This window comes from Rhodamnia argentea, chromosome 1 (genome assembly GCF_020921035.1).
Source record: "Rhodamnia argentea isolate NSW1041297 chromosome 1, ASM2092103v1, whole genome shotgun sequence".
NCBI lineage: Eukaryota > Viridiplantae > Streptophyta > Magnoliopsida > Myrtales > Myrtaceae > Rhodamnia > Rhodamnia argentea.
Window position 1 is genome coordinate 9,276,318 of NC_063150.1, and position 20,669 is coordinate 9,296,986.

At 39.2% G+C, this 20,669-nt stretch overlaps 2 protein-coding genes and 1 long non-coding RNA gene across 3 annotated transcripts; 1 reads left to right on the plus strand and 2 right to left on the minus strand.

Moving 5' to 3' along the window:
- Positions 1–1,917: 1,917 nt before the first annotated feature.
- Positions 1,918–16,151, minus strand: LOC115740264. The gene is made up of 3 exons (XR_004015365.2): positions 15,519–16,151; positions 13,953–13,954; positions 1,918–1,930 (listed from the first exon to the last, which is right to left on the minus strand). It is a non-coding gene; the product is annotated as an uncharacterized LOC115740264 (long non-coding RNA).
- On the plus strand, positions 12,690–16,419 carry LOC115740263 (proteasome subunit beta type-4-like). The gene is made up of 6 exons (XM_030673747.2): positions 12,690–12,874; positions 12,968–13,044; positions 14,268–14,397; positions 14,526–14,685; positions 14,764–14,949; positions 16,086–16,419. The coding sequence occupies exons 1-6, from the start codon at positions 12,807–12,809 to the stop codon at positions 16,197–16,199; spliced, it is 735 nt and encodes a 244-aa protein (XP_030529607.1). The 5' UTR covers positions 12,690–12,806; the 3' UTR covers positions 16,200–16,419.
- A 2,167-nt stretch (positions 16,420–18,586) lies between these two features.
- LOC115740205 (UDP-glycosyltransferase 72E1-like) lies at positions 18,587–20,056 on the minus strand. Its single transcript, XM_030673662.2, has one exon. It carries the CDS (start codon positions 20,035–20,037, stop codon positions 18,589–18,591), a length of 1,449 nt encoding a protein of 482 aa, XP_030529522.1. The 5' UTR covers positions 20,038–20,056; the 3' UTR covers positions 18,587–18,588.
- Positions 20,057–20,669: the final 613 nt, after the last annotated feature.

Consider the following 20,669-nt stretch of genomic DNA (forward strand, 5'->3'; position numbering starts at 1 on the left):
CCAGCAAGGGCCGTAACGCCATCGCCGGCACTCGATAAAAAAAAAGTAAAGAAAAAAAGAAAAGAAAAAATATAAATAATATTTAAAAATGTCCACGTCGGCATTGATCGTGCCACGTAGTAGGGTTGGTGCCCATATTAGCAATGTCCGGCCAAAATAGGCCGGATAAACTTAATTGGCAAAAAATGAAAATTTTAGGACTCAATTAACACAATTAAAAGATTTAGAATTGAATTAGTACAAATACAATAGGTTTATAACTTTTTTAAGCAATATTTCCTATCCCTCACGCACTCAACTTCTGTGTAATGATCGATCTTAGAAAGATAGAGAAGAGCTCTTGCAAAAGCCATTATTAAACACCAAGAGTAAGAGACAACATTGTCTATGTACAGTGCCGTGGTGGGAGAAACATAATCTGCTTTACAGCTTTTTGGTCGAAATCTTTTGTTTTGGTAATAGATTCAGATCACATAGATGAGAACATGACACCAAGCTCTCTTTGGCCACATTGACAAAATGGGTTGGTTATCATATTGGGGTCCCTTGAGCGTATGATCATCTTGTAGCAAACTTTCAAGAGTTTCATGATATGTTTGCACAGGAAAAAATGTAAAAAAAGTCCTAAACCTATTGCGTTAGTGCCAATTCAGTCATAAACTTTTTTTGTTGCCAATTCAGGTCTAAATATTTTACATTTGCGCCAATTTAGTTCTAAACCTTTTATTGGTGTCAATTCAGTCCTAAGCCTTTTGCATTTGTGCCAATTCAATCCAAAATATTTTGCATTTATTCCAATTGAGTCAATTGAGTCAATTTTGGTTGGAAATTGCTGACGTGGACGTCGATTGTTCTACGTGGCACGGCTAGCACCGATATGGATATTTTTTAATATTATTTAAATATTTCGAACGAAGCCCCTTATTTTCATAGTTGTCGTTCCTTAACTTAATCCTTACTCTATTAAAAAATGTTCACGTTAGCGCTAGCTGTGTCACGTAAGACAATCGATATCCACGTCAATAATTTCAAGTTAAAATTGGTCGGATTGACTCAATTAACATAAATACAAAAGATTTAGAACCGAATTGGCACCAATACAAAAGATTTAGGACTGAATTAGCACCAATAAAAGGTTTAAGATTGAATTGGCACCAATGCAAAATATTTAGGACTGAATTAGTATCAATGCAAGGTTTATGACTTTTTCAACACTGTTTTCATATTTTCAGGAATTTTCTACTTAGATGACCAATGGATGTAGCTCTTGTAAAAGCTTACCGCATGTTCAATGGATTTTCCTGCCATTCCATTTCGTATTATGCTTTTGTGAGTTGCTTGCACTCTCTAAAAGACGTTGATTCGGGCTGTGTCGAATATCAGACCGACCCATGATGCTGGGGGTGTCAAGCCTAGCCTAGTTATATGGCAAGCAAATCTATCTCGTGCCATTGGTGTCGGCCAGTGGCCCAAGCTCTAGCGACCACTGCCGTGCTCGTGCCGTGCCCCATGTCCTGCGTGCATCAAACATTAGACCCTTTAACAGTTACCTAGATATTGTGTCGCGTTCATATATCTCCACGCAACTTCAAGTCAAGATACGAATCTTATTCGCATGATATTGGAGGGTGAAACATGACCACACCACGATGCCTATACGATACATTTGGCCTGTTGCTTCTGTTTGTTGCTTCAAAACCCTACTTTTCTGTTTCCTCTTATCTCTGCAACTCGACTTTTTCCAGCAAAACGGGTCTGTCACGTCACTAACTTCCTCGTTACCTACGCAAAAGGGTCTTCCAGTCGAATGTTATATTAAGCCGAAGATAGACAAGCCTAGGAGACTTTTTGGTGTATTTTACTGTTTATGGTTGAAGGGATAAGGATGAAACAAAGGGAGAGAGTGTCATGATTTGATGAGCTTGAAGGGCTTAAAGAAAGGTTTGGAGAAGATGCGCATGGCGTGGGATTGATTCCCTCACATGCTTTTGAGTCGTTTCAGGAGTTCGATTTTTCATTATTTTCGTCCTAAATGATCGAATCCTTAAACGTTGTGCATTGATGTGTCATGTTTCTCCCCGACACGAGGAGACATGGTTCCCCCATCTTCCAACTCTGGTATCGGGATGATAATTGGTGATCAGATTCCCAATGCGTTGTTTAATGGGCTAACCATGCTCTTCTCCAGAGTCAAGGGGGAAATTAACAAATGGGTTATTACCATAAAAAATCCTAAACCGATACATCTGCGACAAATTTACTCCAAACTACTTTTTTTACCACAAAAAATTCCAAACAGATACATCTATGACAAATTTACCCCAAATTATTTTTTTGACTATCAAAAATCCTAAACCGGTATATATGTAACAAATTTACCTTAAATTAATTCTTTTGACCACGAAATTCCCTAAACAGGCACACTTATGATTAATTTACCCCGCATTAAATTGAATTAATATCGCGAAAAATCCCAAATTGATGAACTTGTGATAAACAAAGGGCAAAGACCCTAAAGTGGTATACTTGTCAACCGCCACGTATCATCCAACTTAACAATTTGATGATTAAATTTATCGAAAACTAACGAAGGGTAAATTTGTCATAGATGTATCGGTTTGAGGTAAATTTGTCACAAGTGTACCAATTTAGGATTTTTTGTGGTTAAAAAAATAGTTTTGAGTAAATTTGTTACAGGTATATTAGTTTGGGATTTTTTGTGGTATTAACCCTTAACAAATCCCCAAGTGCCAAAGGCTCGTCACCACGCCATCTAGTTTAACGTATGACGCCAATTTGTGTAGGCCACGCTTTCGGTTTCTTTGCATTATGCGAAGGATAGTTTAGGGAAATGTTCTGCAGAGTGGTCCTGTGTCATTACTTGGATTTCTCTAGGGCTTGTTGTGTCTTGGACGTTTTGTGTTTGTTCGGAAGGAATAAAACCGTTCTCTATTTGGTTGAGTGATGGGGTTTTCCTTCCTCTTGTTAAAGGGGTGCCAATGCCTCCGATTTCGCCTGCTAATGTTCTTCATAACCTCGAGCACAATCTCAAGAGGTAAAACATATAATTTTGCGTTTCAAATTGATCAAATCTCACTCAGCACAATCTCGTGGGGTCGAGTGACATGAAAGTAATTCTTGTGAAATTCCTAATCTCATGTGGACGACATTGCCTTCGCAACGAAACCGAGGAGGAAGATTGTTAGTCCGGTATGTGAAAGAGAAGTGAAATGTAAACTTAGGATTACATTGGAAAACTACCCCTCAGTAAACAGATATCAGCCACTTAGCTAGGCTCGTTACGAACAGTTTTTAAATGTCAACATTCTGTTCTCTTGAGTTTCATTAGCAAAATTATAATTGGGATTGGCCATATTCGCCTGTATATGCAATCTAACAAACTATGAAGATCCAAATGCATGATTCATCATGATTATCAGAGGATATTGATTATTTTTTTTTCCTTTTGAACATGTATGCCGCAAGCATAGACTAGTTTTGCCATGCATTCCTTCTAAACGTGATCTCTCTCTCTCTCTCTCTCTCTCTCTCTCTCTAAAAGAGGATAGCACATGGCATGAAAAATTACCAAAAAAAATCCTAAACCCATTGAAATTGTGCCAATTTGGTTCTGAACTTCTTTTTTGGGTGATTCAGCCCTAAACCTTTTGTAATTGCACCAATTCAGTCCATCCAGCAAATTTTGGCCAGCTAGCGCTAACGTGGACGCCAGCAGGTCGACAACATAATATTTGGATATTTTTTCTATTTTTTAAATTTTAAATTTTATTTATTTTATTTTATTTTGCCCCAGCCCAAATCTGTACTCTCTCTCTCTCTCCTCTTCTTCTTCTTCGTGAGCTTCCATGGCATCCACTCCGCTTTCTCAACCATTTGCGACACCGTCTCTTCGTCGTACAAACGCAAGAACATCTCCATTTGACATCCATTTTGGCATTACGGACCGTCGGTGATGCCCCCGAGCATTGTGGCTACCTCGGCCTCGGCCTCAACTACTCCGATGGCTTCGATTACGCAACCCTCTCACTTTCGGGGCGGCGCGTACTTTGTTATTGAAGCCAACTACGTCGTCCGAACCCCGACTCTCGTTGATATCAACGTCGCTGATTAGAGATGCCCTAGGGCCCGCCACAACCGCACAATCGACTCACTCCCGCTCAATTACAACTCCGCTAATGCCAATCTCACCTTCTTCTTGAGCTGCAGCGCTCCTCTTGTCGAGCCTCACTCGGCCATGGTGAGGCCAGCCCTCCCTCTAGCCAATTGTCAAGGTACGGCAATCGGTTGGAGGAAGAAAAGGGAAGGGGAAGGGAAAAAAAATAAAATAAAAGAAAATAAAAACAAACATGTCAAAAAATAAAAAAATATTAAAATATTATGTACCGGCCGGTCGGCGCCCACGTCAAGCACTGCAAGCCAAAATTCATTGGACGGATTGAACCGACACAATTGCAAAAGGTTTAGGATTGAACTGGAAAAAAAAAAATTTAAGACTAAATTAGTACAATTGCAATAGTTTATGACTTTTTTTTTTTCAATATGCCACGTCGATGACATCACGTGACACATTAATGTGATGTTATCCACTAATTAAGTATCTTTACTGTTCTTCAGCAATACGTTTCTCTATAAATAACAATGGCAAATTTTAGGCTATCATGTGATGGTGTGATAGGATTTGTAACTTGGTAGGTTTTTTCCTTCTCTTCTTCTTCTTCTTCTCTCGCACACCCCGATCGATTGCTGCCGTCCCGCATGTAAAGGCAAGGCCTCTCGGCAACGTAACCCAAAGAAAAACTCTTTTCTAAGTCCGACATGAACAATCCCTAAATCACTCCTTGATTTAGGGCAATATCATTTAATATTTTAGTGGATGTGATGGAGTTGAGTGTCGGATTATGAGCTCGTTATTCAAGGTGAAACGGGGCACTAAATTACTTGGTGCCCCCACCCCCACGTCAGTTGATTCCATCCCATGCATTAGTCGGGATAATACGACAATTCTAAGGCTCCCTCTCGGGATTGGTAATCACGCCTTGCGTTGGTCGATAGTGGATTAACTCCTAAGCAAAAAAGCCATAGAAACATGTAATATAATATGTAAAGTAGAAACTCTAAATCCAAATAGGAAAGTCAAATCCGATTCAAGTGAAAACTCCAATTCCAAATGGGAAAGTAAAAAGTTTTCGAAATTCCTCTGTGTTGGAGTTGGATTCCTAATTCGAGTAAGTTTCCTAGTGTGAGTGGTATAATTAAGGGTGCATTTGGTCGTAGGAAAGCTCCATAAGAAAATGCTTTCTAGAACATTATATTTCCGGAAAATAGTTAGTTTTTTTTATGTTTGGTGATATGTGACTGAAACGTTTTTCGTTATTTGGATCTCATTTGAAAAATGATTACAATTTCATGACTTTATCCGAAGTAAAATAAATTATGAATTTTTTTAGTTTAACTTGTTCTTTCTTTTCTTTTCTTTTTTCCCTTCTTTCTCAACTGGTGGCCTGCTACGGTGATTGCCGCATCGGCCATAGGCAAGCACGAGCTTTGCCAAGGCCGGCAAGGCTTGACCTCGCCACATTTCGGCGAGCCAAACCTTGATGGCCTTGGCCAAGCTTGTCATTGCCTATAGCAGGTTGTCATTGTCGCCATGGCTAGCTGTTGGCCACGAAAGAAGCAAAAAAAAAAAAAAATCAAATAAGAGCTTGAAATGCCAACATTTTTCAAATAAGGCCATGTAGTGAATCTTGTTTTAAATAAGGGTTTGAAATGCGCTCATATTTCAAAGAAGGGCTTGGCCGAAGGTATTTTCATCCTTTACTTTTTTGATTGTTTTCTTTTCTCTTTTTCTTTCCTCTTGTTTTTTCTCTTCCTTTTCTTTTCCTCTCCCCTCCCCCGGCCTCGCCCTCATCAATGTCAACCCTAACCTAGGCGAGGGCCCAATGACCTCCGCCAATGGCCCGGGGAGGGAAGAGGGAAAAAAAAGAAAAAAAAAGGAAAAGAAAAAAGCAAGGAAAAGTAACATTCCTTACAAAAAAAAAAAAAAAGAAAGGAAAAGAAAAGAAAAAAAGGAAAAAATAAAAACATAAATGACGAGAATACCCTTGGTCGGATCCTTCTTTGAAACAATAAGGACATGTGGCCTTATTTAAAACAAGGTCCACTTCAAACCCTTATTTAGAATTTTCTCAAAGAAAAAATGAAAAAAATTAATATATATTAAATTTGAATATTAAAAATAAACATAAATGTATTAAAACATTGAAAAATTCAAGACGTGCAATTCTGAAAAGTATTTTCATTTCTTTAGATTTAGGAAGTCAACGCCCTAATTTTCGTTGGTTGGAAAGTGTTTTCCGTTGACTAAGTCATTTTCGACTAACCAAAAGGATGAAAATCTGGAAAACTAATTTTTGAAAACACTTTCACTCAAACAAACACACTCTAAGTAGGTTACCTACTTAGGATACTATGTACATATACGAGGTTTATACTCGGTGATTAGCTCCGTGTGTTTCGCAAAAACTAAATGATTTGAAAAATATTTTCCTAAAAATAATCGCTTACAAAAGTGAATGAACAAAATAGGGATCTCAGAACTGGTTTCCGCTTGTTGTTTGCTTACTTGTTCTAGCAACATTGCTATTGAGTCCTGCTTTCTCCTTAATCGCGACTCGGTTAGTGTTTTGCTCATCTTGGCGTTCGCACCACCTTGATGGCTCGATGCTTCTGTTTTACCCCTTGCATCTGCTTATTATATGCAGTTCTGTCCATGAGCATTGGACATTTTCTCTTTACAGTAGCTTGATTTCAAACCATCTAAACGACAACGGCCCACCTAACTCGCAGATTGCAAAAAATCACTGAAGAAGGAGGAGCAACCATTTTTTCCGCCTTACTGCTTTGAAAACCTCTGGGGACCCTTCTGTTGGTGCAGAACATTCCTGTCGAACCCTGATCTGCATAATCTTCTGTATGTTTAGACTCCTGATCTTGTCATGTCGATCATGTGATGTAACACTTAGGAAATGTGTTTGTAGATGTGTTGGAAAGGCTTCTTTGTTAGAGAGAAGCGGTTCGTCTTTGGCCCTTCACAGATTTTGTACGACTGATGATAATCTTCTTAAGCTACACTTTCGGTTTCTTTGCATTGTGCGATAGAAAGTCTAAAGAATGGTTTTTGCAGAGGGGTCCTGTGCCGTTACTTTTTTTTTTTTTCCTTTGTGTGTCATTGCATATGTCTTGGATGTTTTGTGTTTGGTCGGAAGGAATCAAACCTTTTTCCTTTTGAGATAAGTGCGCTGGAGGTCTTAAAACTTGTTGCGAAATGGCAATTGAGTCCTAAAACTTTCAAAAAGTGCAATTAAATCCTAAAACTTGTAATGAAAATGCAGTTGAGTCCCAAATCTTTCAAAATGTGCAATCAAGTCTTAAAATTTATCATAAAAGTATAATCGACTCCTAAAACTTTCAAAAAAGAACAATCAACGTAATGGCTTGATTTTACCAGTCTGACAAGTTTTAAAATTTGATTGAACTTTTTGATAATTGCATGACCCAAATTACACTTTCTCACAAGTTTTAAAACTCATTCGCCTTTTTTTTTTTAAGTGTTAAAACTCAATCGCTCTATTAATATTCTTTTTCATGATAAGATGTAATTTTGACACCGATCCCGTTAAGTTTTAAGAATGCTCATTTCGTTTCCCTCATATCAAATTTTAACCTTGGGCACGCTAGTCAACACCCATTTTCAGTCTATTCTTACTTTAAAGGGTTAGATGGAGAAGGGGTGCGGGGATTTAAATACGAACACCAATTTGGCCAATATATTCCTAAAAGGAGTATAGAAAAAGAGAAATGGGACGATGAACTAGGACATAAAAACAGCTCTATCGCATTCGACTACTCCATCTCCTCGGATGATCTTAAGAGCGCACTGTCCCTCGTCGGCCCGGCGCTTTCGCCTTTCAGGATTTACTTTAGCAGTACTCTTCCAGCAAGGCTTGAATTCAAGAATACAGAGAGAAAAGCCTGCTCTCGTGCCATCTAAACCAACCTCTTAGTAGGTTTTAACTTAAGATTATTCCATTCAAGGACTTTAGTCAAAAAAAGAAAAAAATTTTGAGATAATCGCAATTTCGATTCATTACTAGCACGAGATTTAGTACAAGATGATAAAAAAAGGAACTACCTAGTTAGTACGTCGGTCGTACCGAACCGAGAGGATCTCTAAATCATCTGTGCTCTACAGTCATAACCCTAATTTGTTTTAGACACGCTCCATTACTAATCGTAAAGTTAGCGCAGGCTATCAAACAGGCGCGGTGACAATAAATTCTAAGTCCTCTATATTCAAGGGGTTGATCGAGCGGAAAAACACTACCGGAATCTTGGATTTCAAAATATGTGAGGTCTCAAATTGATCAATTGTCACTCAGCACAACCTCTTAGGGTTGGGTCACACGGAAGTAACTCATTGTAGATCTCCGATCCTAACATGGATGGCCTGCCTTTGTAACTCATTGGAGATCTTGTTTGGTATGTGAAAGTTAGCAGAAATATCACCTTAAGAGCACGGTAGAGAGCTGCGAGTGTCAACCTTCCATTCTCTTTAGTTTCGCCAGCAAAATTATGATCGGGATTGGTCCTTCACGCCTCGATCTGCAATCTATAAACTATGTCAAGCCCACCCTCTAAACTTGTAGCCCATATAGGATCCAAGTCCAAAGCCCAGTTGAAAATTTGAAGTTTATTTGAATTCGTAATAAAGAATTTGGTTCTTCATTCCTCTTTAGTTACAAATCAAACGTACTTTCCTAAAAGCCCAAGTTCCTTGCACGCTTGTATAATATATACACATAAATATATACATATGTATCTATGTTCAACAATCGTTATAGTGATTTAGAATTATGTTTATAATTTATTAAAAAGGAAATGAGTTTTTATAATTATTGAAATGAACGTACCATCAAAGTGATTGATCCAAGAGTAATTGGGTCACTTATCTTCCACAAGATTATGAGTTCAATGGCTCGTGCTGCTTTGTTTAGTTGCGGCATGGCTCGTGGAGAGACTTTTTGGCTGGCTACTAGTATCTTGATTAAGTTCCGGAAACGGATCCGTGAATCTTGAACATCCTATTGCAGTTTGTGTAGAATACTATGACTCAAAATGAACATATCTTTGACAAAAGAAATAAAAAATAAAAATCGAACATCTCATGGTGGGTGTGAGATCCTTCTGCTGAAGCATACCTAGAAGGTTTGCTAGGTATGTTCATCCCTTCTCACGAATCTCACCCTTTTGATTTTACTTTAAATTGTCCAAGAAATATCCCTAAAAAAATTAAAATTACTTAATCGATTTTTTCTCAACCATATTATTCCATTTTGCCTTAGTTTATATGTATGCAATAGTCTAAAAATGTTTATTTTTCCGTGCGTGGCAATAATTAAAACGACAAAATACGATATGAACTCGGTAATGGCAATTGTAGTGCGTTGCGTACAAGAATACAACTCGATTTCAACACTATGACTTTGAATTTTCCACGCTAATCGTATAGTAAGAAAACATATGTAGCTTACACTTAATTAGGTTGTTATCAAATGCAGATGTTTTGTTAATTTCTTGACATGTAACTAACACATCATGCTCCATAATAAATGTACTGGTACCAAAAATCGTATCGGCTTTCTTATATTCATTTGGTGTCTTCCAAGCTTATCGCGCGAAAAAAAAGTACCTTTTTAATTTTGTTTAAATGAAGAATGTTGTTATGAGCTAGCTAAGTTCTATTTGGTGGTGATTCTGATCCTTTGTTTCTGTTCCCAGAAACAAAAAAGGATCAGAAATATGTTTGGTAAATGAAAAAAAAAATGATTTTGATTCCAGTCCTGGGAACACTTTTGGACCACTTTTGTGAAGCGAAAAAAAGATGATTCTGGTGTTTTGGAACACTTTTGGGAATCAATTTTTTGCACGATATACTTATGACTTATCCTTCATACTTATAATTAAAATTTTAATATAAAATGCTATTATTTAAAAAAAAAAGTCCACGTGGATTTTTGACTTTACATAAATTAAAATTCAATTTTAAAAGTTTGCTAAAAACTAATTTTCTTAAATTAAAAATTTTATTTAAGGTAAATTTAATAAAAAAAATTTAAAAATTTAAGAAATGGGGGAAATAAAAAAATATTTAGATTTTTAATTTAATAATTTAAAAATAATTAAAAAATTAAGATTGAAAAAAGATAAAATTTTGAAAAAAAATTCTCTTCACCAGATTCTTCCTCTCCCCTTTTTAAAAAAAAATTAGTTTTTTTTTGTAAAATTTTAAGCCTATATTTAAATCCAATTTATATTTTAAATTTATATTTAAAAAATTAGTTTTTAGAAAATTTTTAAATCTAATTTTTTTTATATTAAGGGACCTCTAATACGCATGTTTTTTTTTCAAATTTTTATCTATTTTATTTTTTATTCTAATTAAGTTTGTATTTTTTATTTCCCATTATGTTTTTTCAACTTTTATCTTTTTTTAATTAAAGACTGGACCCAACCCTCCGCGTCGCGAACTAAATCTCTATTTTTCGAGCCGCACAAAAAATTCGTCGAGTCGGGTGAAAAAAAAATCAATGTAGTTGAGTTGCAGGTCTTGTAAGCTTGTACGGTGTGTAATTACAAGAGTGCAAAACTATAGGCGGTTGCACAATGAGGAGCTTTTCTTTCAAATTTTTTTTTTTGTAATCAATCTAAAAGTCACAAGAAATAATAACAAACAAATGATTTAGACAAATTCTGTAAATGTAATACGAATTACTTTTCAAATAATATAAACGATTGCATACTCATGACAAATCGACAAACGAATTGCAAACAGAAATTTTGTTGCTTTTTTTTTTTTTTTTTGGCTCCATAATCACTATTTGATTATTTTCCCTATTCTTTACCATCAAATGTGATTATATAATTATTTGATTTAAATGACAAATTGGGAATGGAAATTTTGTGCAGCTACCAAACGCGTTTCTGTTCTAGGAACAAAAATTTTAAACAGTGACCAAACGCGTTCTGATTCTCAAAAAATTATTCAGAGAACAAAATCACCGCCAAACAGAGCCCTAGTTATTTTTCACGTAGAAAAAGGTAATTTTTTACTATCTTAATCAAAATGATATTTTGAACTTCCTTTCGATGTCTCATGAAATCAAAAATTTTCATTTGAAAGATTAAAGAAACAAATCAACGGTCGATGTATAAACCTTCTTATCTCGTCGACGTAAATAAGAAGGGCATAATATTTCAATTATAGGTTGTTGCAAGGTAAAAATTTTTTTTTCTACAATAAAATTTGAATTTCATTATTCGTTTAATATTTCCTCTCACTTTTTAGGGAAAATTTCAATTAAGGGCTCAAAGTGCTCTTGTTTTCTCAAATAAAAATTTGAAATTAACTTTGTTTCAAATAAAGGCATGAAGTACTCAAATTGTTTCAAAAAGGGCCTGATCGAACGGCATTTTCGTCTTTTATTTTTTAAAGTTTTTTTTCTCTTTTTTTTCCTTTTCATTTTTCATTTTTCATTTTTCTTTTCTTTTCATTTTTTTCCTTTTTCATTTTTCTCCCCTCCCCTCCCCTCCCGAGGCCATCGCAGTAGAGACTCTTCATGAACTGGTCGGAAGTCCCTGGAATGCTCCCGTCCAGCCGCATCGCCTCTACACCTCGTCACTCCCGTCATTCTCCTAGCCTCCAGTGTTCCCGTGCGATCCATGAAAGAACTCCAATCTCCTCGGACGGGGCTCCGAAGAGTGCGGGATCACAAACCGCGGACGAAAACTACCGTGGACTATGCCAGGAGATGGCTAGCCGCTTCGGCCGCTGGAGCTGGAGCGAATTACTCGGAGAGAGGGCGATGGAAGGGGACATCGGGGAGAGAGATTCCATGACCAAAGCCGTGATTAGAGAATCCTGGTTAGTTCGGCTGGCAATGGGGCGTGAAATGAACGGAGCGGAAGTCGCAATTCTCGGCGTCAAAAGCTATGCAAGTAATTGAAGAATAGAAGGGACGGAGAAGTTTGTATTGGTGAATCTCTGAAATGAACCTCTCTCTGCTGTATGCGTGCGAGCGATGGATCTTGTTTTTTTTTTATCTCCCTTCCCTTCAGTTTGGCTGGCGAATTTGGAGGCGGAAGTTCGCTTATGAACTCCTCCCCTCCTCGGGCCATCGCTAGTCTCAGGAGAGGGCCGACCGACGCCGGCCCAGGCTAGGCGGCCGCCGGCGATGGCTTGGGAAGGGAAGGGGAGGAGAGGAGAGGAAGAAAAAAGAAAAAGAAAAAGAGGGAAAGAAAATACAAAAAAAAGAAACGAAATAGCAAAAAGAAAAATAGAAAAAAGAGAAAAAAAATAAATGACGAAAATGCCTTTCGGTTAGGTCAATTTTTGAGATAACTTGAGTACTTTAGGCTTTTATTTAAAACAAAGTTTACTTCAAGTTTTTATTTAAGAAAATAAAAATACTTCGGGGCCTTTAATCGAAATTTTTTCCGCTTTTAATAAAATATTAGAAAAGTATTATTCTGATATTAAGGAAAAAAATGGCCGAAATGATTTGGGCTTTTCTCTCTAGTAAAAAAGCGCTTGGCTGGCTTGAGCAGAGGGCAAACACTTTCTGCTACTTAAAAACAGATCAGTCTCTCTCTTCTTCCTCCCTTCACCGGCGTTCGTCAGATCGAAGCACGTATCTCTCTCTCTCTCTCTCTCTCTCTCTCTCTACAAGATGCAGTTCACGGATGCGAAGCTACTCCCGGACGCCTCGTCTTGCTCCTTGGACTCCGAAAGAACTTTGTAAGCAATCTTCTTCTAGGGTTTCCGCTCCCCATGCCGGACGATGTGCGTTTTCACATGAAATTGATTTGCGATATTGCTCGCGTGATGTAGGTATCCGTATGTGACGGGCACGTCTGTGGTGGCTTTCAAGTACAGGGATGGGATTCTCATGGCTGCTGATATGGGAGGTTGGTTGTGTTTTTTTTGCTTTTTTCTGATCGATCGGTTTTGCGGTTCTCTGATGCTGCTTCAGCGTTTTGATTTGAACGGTTTGTGGACCTTCGCTTGGGGGAGGGGGGGCGGGGGGGATTTGATTGTTTTGTCTGTGTTAGGTCATTAGATATCTGTGGAACCCCTAAATGGCGATACAGTCGATTTTGAATGGGTTTAAGATGTCGGTTTTTGTTGCTTCCTAAGTTGATGGAAGAATCGAGTTAAATTTCTTGGTTGACGAAATAGCTTTGAAGATATGCAGGAACGTCACTGGAAGAAGATTATGAGGAAAGTAATTGTAACAATTGGACTGGTTATTGCGTACACTAGGAATTTAGGAACACTTGAAGTTCTGTGATGGCATTGTCTTAAGATTGGAATCGTTGGATTTTAGAGCTGATCTTTTCTGGATTAAACTATCCAAAGCGAGCCGAAAAGGCTGCTTATCACTATTTACCGTCTATGGAATCACAAGTAGTGTTGAGGGAGTGCTAGCAAGTGTAGCTGTGAGGTGTATTAATGGTGGACTGGTTTGCAATGCATTGAGATGTTCTTTGTTGTCTCCTTATGGATAGAGATGATTCTTTCAGCATTCCACTGACTTGTATCGGTGTGCCATTGACTATGTTGGTTGTTACTAATGCAGACAAGTGCCGATTCACCTATCTTTTAAATGCCGCGCATTTGTGATCAAATGTTGTTCACTTCTGAAATCTTTAATTTGAGGAAAATTTCAGCTCTACGTATTCCATACCGAAATATGTGACTTTGGTTTAATTTGAATACAACAGCTCAATGATTCTGCTTTTCAAAAGAAAATGGGTTGCTGAATGTCTTTTCTGGCGGTACCTGCCCTTAGTTGTATTCTAAGGAAAATCAGAACAGCTGTTAACATAACTACTCCTTTTGTTCTGGCATGCTATATAGCTGCTCATTATAAACATCAGTCTTGACTAGCCATGCCAGTAGGAAGCATTCCACTGCTTGCGTATTTTCTTTTGTTCCAACTATTTCTACCTAGTTAAGGTACTTTCGTAGTTTTTTAACTTTAGGTATTATAATGATCCGAGAACTGGTTTCCAATTGTTGTTTGCTTTCTTGTTCTAGGGACATGGTTATTGAGCCCGCCATTCTCCTTAATTTTTGACTATAGTGTCCTGCTCATCTCAGTGTTCTGATAGTGACAAATATTGCACAGGTTCTTATGGATCCACCTTGAGATACAAAACTGTTGAGCGAATAAAACCTATCGGACAACATTCTCTCCTTGGTGCAAGTGGAGAGATAAGTGATTTTCAGGAAATTTTGCGTTACCTCGATGAACTCATGTACGTATCAATCGATTGAGATTACAAGCAGCAGTTTTGTTTTTATTGCCGAATATTTGTTAGCCTGCTTCTCTAACTTCGAGGCTGCTTCTGACCAAGACTGTTGGTTCTGGGGTTTGTTGTTGCAGTCTTTACGACAATATGTGGGATGATGGAAATTCTTTGGGTCCCAAAGAGGTGCATAATTATCTGACTCGGGTTATGTACAATAGGCGGAACAAGTTCAACCCCTTGTGGAACTCACTGGTTCTAGGTGGAGTTAAGAATGGGCAAAAATATCTTGGCATGGTAGGTCTGGACTCTTATTCATTTGACTTTTCAGAATGTTGTCCAATTCTCATTCACTTGTCGTGCAATTTTATCCAGGTTAGCATGATAGGTGTGAATTTCGAAGATAACCATGTGGCTACTGGGTTTGGCAATCACCTTGCACGGCCAATTCTTCGCGACGAGTGGAATGAGAACTTGAGTTTTGAAGATGGTGTTAAGCTATTGGAGAAGTGCATGCGTGTGCTTTTGTATCGTGACAGATCTGCAGTCAATAAGCTTCAGGTTCTAGTCTTCTCTGTGTTATAACTTATGGTTTTTTTTAGTTCTCCATTTTTGCATATGTTAGCATAGAATGAGTTTAGGATGTGCTAGTACCGCATCAGTTGTTTGCTTGTTCTTCCTCTTCCTCCTATAACTGTGTGATTTTGGTGAACTAATGCACACTTATGCTTCCTTCTTTTATTAAGGAAAGGTTGTCCTATCTGGGATTGAGAGGGAGAATTACAGTGTTCAACCTTTTGTGGATTACGTAATTATACATCCAGCCACTGCATTAGAAAACCTGCACTCTGACCTCCTCTTCAAACCACCATTGCCAATATGGGCCACTCTCTACATTTTCACCTAAGTAGTCCAACCCACCTGTGATGCATGATATCTGGTTGTGCAGTGATTGGTCATGGATGACTTTTATTGGTTTGTATCGTAAAAATTCTGAGGAGATGTTTCCAGACAGATTTGAAGTCTGCATCTTGATGAAGATTAATGAGGATGAATGTCAAGTTGTTTCAAGCTCTTTGTACCCCAAATCTTCTTCCCACCATATTGCTTTTTGAACTTCATTGGGAAACCGCAGGTTCTAAGTCAAAATTGGATCCCATGACATGTCCTACTGTTCTGTGGATATTTTTAAGAATTTTAGCCTTCTATCTTGACAAATGGGAACTGCTAGTGTTTGAATTAGTAGTTTATTTGAGGTCTGTCTTTTTCTTGTTTTGAAGCAATTCCTCATACATACTGATCTACTTCAAAATACATGTTATAAACTAATAAAATGTTCAGAGGACTGAGCATGAAGGGAGCGAAGGAGTGGGCGGAAAAGTCGGTTTCATAGTGCCTAGGACTGACTAGTTGCTTGGTAAATTTTGACAATTAGTAATTACAATGATTTGAGGAATTATATTGTAATTAAGATGATGGAGAAGCTTCTTATTGGTCATGCACCTTATGGACAGCAATGGGACTCCTCTGGTGCATGACTTCCTTTCGCACTCTTTTGTTGCAGTTGTCTCGCATCCTTTTTTTTCCTTGCATTTGGTTATATGTAGTTCTGTCTACAGGCATTCACATGTTTTTTTGTAGTACTGACATTAGCTTGATTTCGAACCATTTAAAGACATGGCGCACTTGACTTGCAGATTGCAAAAATCACTGAAGAAGGAGCAACAATCTTTCCACCCTACTCTTTGAAAACCTTCTGGGGCTTTGAAGCATATAAGAACCCCACCATTGGTGCAGAAGGTTCATGGTGAACTTTGATCTGCATATTCTTATGTTTGTGTAGACCCTGATCTTGCCATGTTAATCGTGTGATGTGACACTTCGAAAATGTTGTTGTTTTAGATGTTTCGGAGAGGTTTCTTTGGTAGAGAAACCTTCTATTCCATTTTCGTCTTAAATCTCAGTTGCACTTTACAGATTTGTGGTCAATTGTACTTCTTATGGTTGCTTCATCTAAACCTTTTTTCAGTCCTTTTGGGGATGATTCTGCAGATGGGTTTTTAACTTTTTTTTTTTTTTGGGGTCGGATTGGATGAGTTAATTTAGTTGGTAACATTTGGTTGGAGCAGAACTTGAGCTAGGTGAGCGATATTGAGACAAAATTTTGCAGAAAATGAATGATGGTGCCGAAGGTGCGGTCATCTTTATTCACACGCACACAAACAGAGGAATAGGTTATCTGGTGATAAAGGAAGAAGGCAAATTATTTTCTGCTTTTCTTTGGGTAGGTTGTTTAGTTTATAAGACGGTGAAGCTCGGTTTTGAAGGTTGATCTGTCTCGGCGGTTTCATCTGTGAGCCTAAAGCGCTCTCTCTCTCTCTCTCTCTCTCTTTGGAGAAGATTTTCGGTTAAAGGCTTTTGGGCATTTAGTGTGAAGAAAGGCGACACATTCAGCATGAAAAGTATGAAGGCCGAAATGCAAAAGGCCAAATAGATACAGCCATAATGGGTTTTGGACTTTGTAGGTTGTTACGATCACTGAAGTCACGCTAGCTGGTCAGAAACGTTTACTATGCGTTTGGACACCCCACGTCGACCATACAACTAGCCACTTGACCCGCTAAACTTGTACCTCCAATACCTACGCATAAGCCTTCGCAAAGTTAAAAGAAAACTTATAGTGAGGAGCATACTTTTGAAAACCACGCGAAGCTGCTTTCACTTTTGACTCCGTCTTCTTTCGAAAATTTTGTGGTGCGTTGGCTTCTGACTCAAAACACTTTTGTTTATTGTCAAAGGTTCAAAACACATAGAAACGTTTCAAATTTCAGCTTTAACTCTAGTCTCCATTCTATTTTAAACTTTTTTTGTCTCATAAAAAATTCTCAGCTTTTGGTCTAGTTTCGATTCTACTCTTAATTTTTTTTTTTTTTGGTTGTAGTAAAAGATCAACTTTTGAGTTCTGTGTTTGCGTCCATTAATCCTTTGCCCAAAGTTGCCCTTAGAGATGTAGCATTTTCATGTCATTGCTCTAGTTTTTTCCAAAATTAAGGAATATGTTTTTTGGCGATCAATTTTCATGTTAGCGTAAAGGACGTCTTATTCAATCTGAAATTTGGGTAAAAACCGGAGCAATTAGGGTTGACTTTCTTCAGTTGCTTTTACTCTTAAAGAGTCTTTTTTTCCATGTCGCTCGAGGACCTTCCATTTTACAACCAATCCTCAATCTCTCGTGTCCGGCAATCTTTCATCTCTCGAGATCGGAGAGCTCGTGCTCGAGACACTCGGTTGTAAACACTCGAGCAGCTCGTGCTTGGGGGTTCTTCGTTTTCCGGTTGTCAAGAGAAATTTTGGACGGAGGGTTGATGGAGATAAATTTGAGATTGAATATGAGATTAAAAAAAATTAAGAAAAAATAAAGAGTAGACCTAAATTTATCGGTTTTTTATGGAATAAAAAGAGAGCTTATGATAGAATTGGGACTTGAGTTAAAGTTAGATGTTGTTTAGGATATCAGGCTTATAATCTTTATATCTTTCAAAATTAAACTTTAGATTATGACTCGAAAATTTTCTTTTATTTTATATTTTTCTCAATTTAAAACAAACAAGCCCTTGACAGGAACTGTTGGACCTGGATGTGTGGGGGTTAATAGGAAGGCTGGTGAGGCAAGCGAGGGAGTGATTCACAATTTAGAACGCAAGGAACAAGCATTGCATATGCTTCTCTGAATCTTTGTTATTGCGTTGAGTCACGGAGGTCTCCCCTCTAGGCAAAGTTTGCCCGGTATCGGTGTGATGGTAGTTTGGGTAATTTTGAACTTTCAACACATGCCTGTTCAGCTCTTTCTCGTTTCACACATATCCAGTAATTATCGAATCACGGGGATCTTCTAATTTCTAATTCACTCATCTCCTCCTTCTCTGACTGAAAAACGGATTTCTTCTTACGTTTCCGGTGCTATTGAATGACTGAAGACTTGGGAATCGGGTTCAAATTCGCATCTCGACTTATGATTCGCTCACTATTTTATTTTCGACTATGATCCGTATCATCATCGACCATAATCAACAGCTCTGTGACTACATTACTATAGTGGATGAACGACTAAATGAAGACGATATCGAGAATTGTCCGGAAAATGAAACGCACAAGATGCAAAATCCATGTCTTCCACAAGATGCTATACCCATCTCTTCTTCAAGCACCAAGAGCCATCGCACTCAGACGACGCAGCTTGAGTTCACACTCCTTTGACACTTTCGACAGTGAATTGTACGAGGAACCGCCTTGCACCAGTGCTTGGTTGGCACTTCTTTGTAGCTCCTTAACTTTTTCTCTCATCGCATTGCCCTTCAGTTCCATGACCCTTCTCACCATCTCTGCTATCTCCTCCCTCTCGACCACGCTGGTGTTCGGCTGTAACTTTGGCCGGACGGCCACCTCGAGCTCTTCTGCTAACATCGCCGCGTTCATCTGTTGCTCGGCATAGAGCGGCCACGCCACCATGGGCACCCCATTGACCATACTCTCCAGAGTCGAATTCCAACCGCAGTGCGAGAAGAACCCGGCAATAGATTGATGCGCCAAGATCTCGGTTTGCGGAGCCCACATAGGTACCACCATGCCCCGGTTTCGGATTCTAGTGAAGAAGCCGTCGGGGAGATAGCTCGGGGTACCATCGTGGCTGTTTGTCACGTTGAAGAAGTTTGCGGACACATCGTCGTCCACTGGTGGGCGTACCACCCAGATGAATCTATGTTGGCTCAGCTCCAACCCCCAGGCGAGCTCGGACGTTTGCTTCACCGACAAGGTTCCACCGCTCCCGAAAGAGACGTAGATCACCGACTCCATCGGTTGCATGTCTAGCCAATCCATCACCTCACTTTTTGAACTTCGCTCGTTAGGTCTAACGAGCGGACCCGCCGGGTAAACCGACCCCTTGACGACCCGACCCAGGAACTTCTCATTTTCGAGCGCATGCAAAGTCAACGGCTCAAGATCCTGCCACGTGTTCACTAAGATCCCATCGGCGTTCGATACCTCCATCCCAATGTGAGTGAAGTTCACATAGAGATTCCTATCGGTTGGGTCGAGGAATAGGTCCAAGGTATCCTCATATCGGATGGACCGGCAGCCCGGGATGTCGAGCGGCCTTTTCAGAACGCGGTGCTTGTGTTCTGCTTCTTCATCTATATAGGGAAAGTGAACGGCGACCGCAAGAAACCATGCCGTCGATGTGATGAAGGCATACTTAAGCATGTCGAACTCCTCAGCTATCGCTAAAGCTTCAGTTCCGAACAAGTCGACTATGAGAGCGGTGGGTCGATACTTCATGGCGGAGATGGCGGCCCGGAGCAAAGGCAGAGCCTCACGCATCATGATCAAAAGTTGGGTCACGACCGAGGTGCTCGAATCGACGAGGGCGGAAATGTCCACTGGAGGAAGCAACACGAGGTTCAGCGGATTCGGAGTCCGCGGCGGCTTAAAGAGTGGAGATTCTGCAATGGAGGCATCGGCGGCAACCACGAAAATGGTCACGTCAAGGCCATGATGGGTGGCAAGGCGTTTCCCGAGCTCCACCACGGGGATGAAGTGGCCCATGCCGGGGCTGGCGAGGAGGACCGCATGAGGGTTTGCGTTTTTCATGGCTCAATGCTTTTGAGAGAGAAAAATATGCAGTAGTCGATATGGGACTGGTTGTGATGAATTCGCATGAGTTCGATCGAATGATATTTATAGGCAGAATTAAAGCTTCTATTTCAGATTTTCTTTCATGACTTTGTGTATAGTGACCGAGACACTCGTTCATGTTCACATGGAAGCTAGTATCGAACCAGGTGGTCAACAATCAAACGCCTGTTTTGGCATTTTCCACGGCCAAATTCCTTCACAAGGTCCGACTCCACACTAGCCTTTTCAAAGTCCTTACAATTCTTGAGTCTGACGCTTTATCGCGAATCACATATAACTATAATCCAACTTTTGAAGTGGGGTTAACAGCGGTCCAAGGCCTCGATACACAGTGAGAAACGACCGAAATCGAGTTCCCAACCCTAAAAAGGGCTTCCACAAATATGGACAAGAGTCCGAATCGCCGTGCCCGTGTGATTCTCGTGTGTCTGTGACGAGAGCTTGAGCAGGTGAAAATTGCTGTTTCGTATGGTGGACAAAGAACTGAAATGAAGTGTTGGGATTATTCCATATCAGTTGTAGAAGGGGTTGGCGGTCTATAATTGTGACGAAAAGTTTTGTCGTTTGAGCTAGCTATTCGGGTGAGA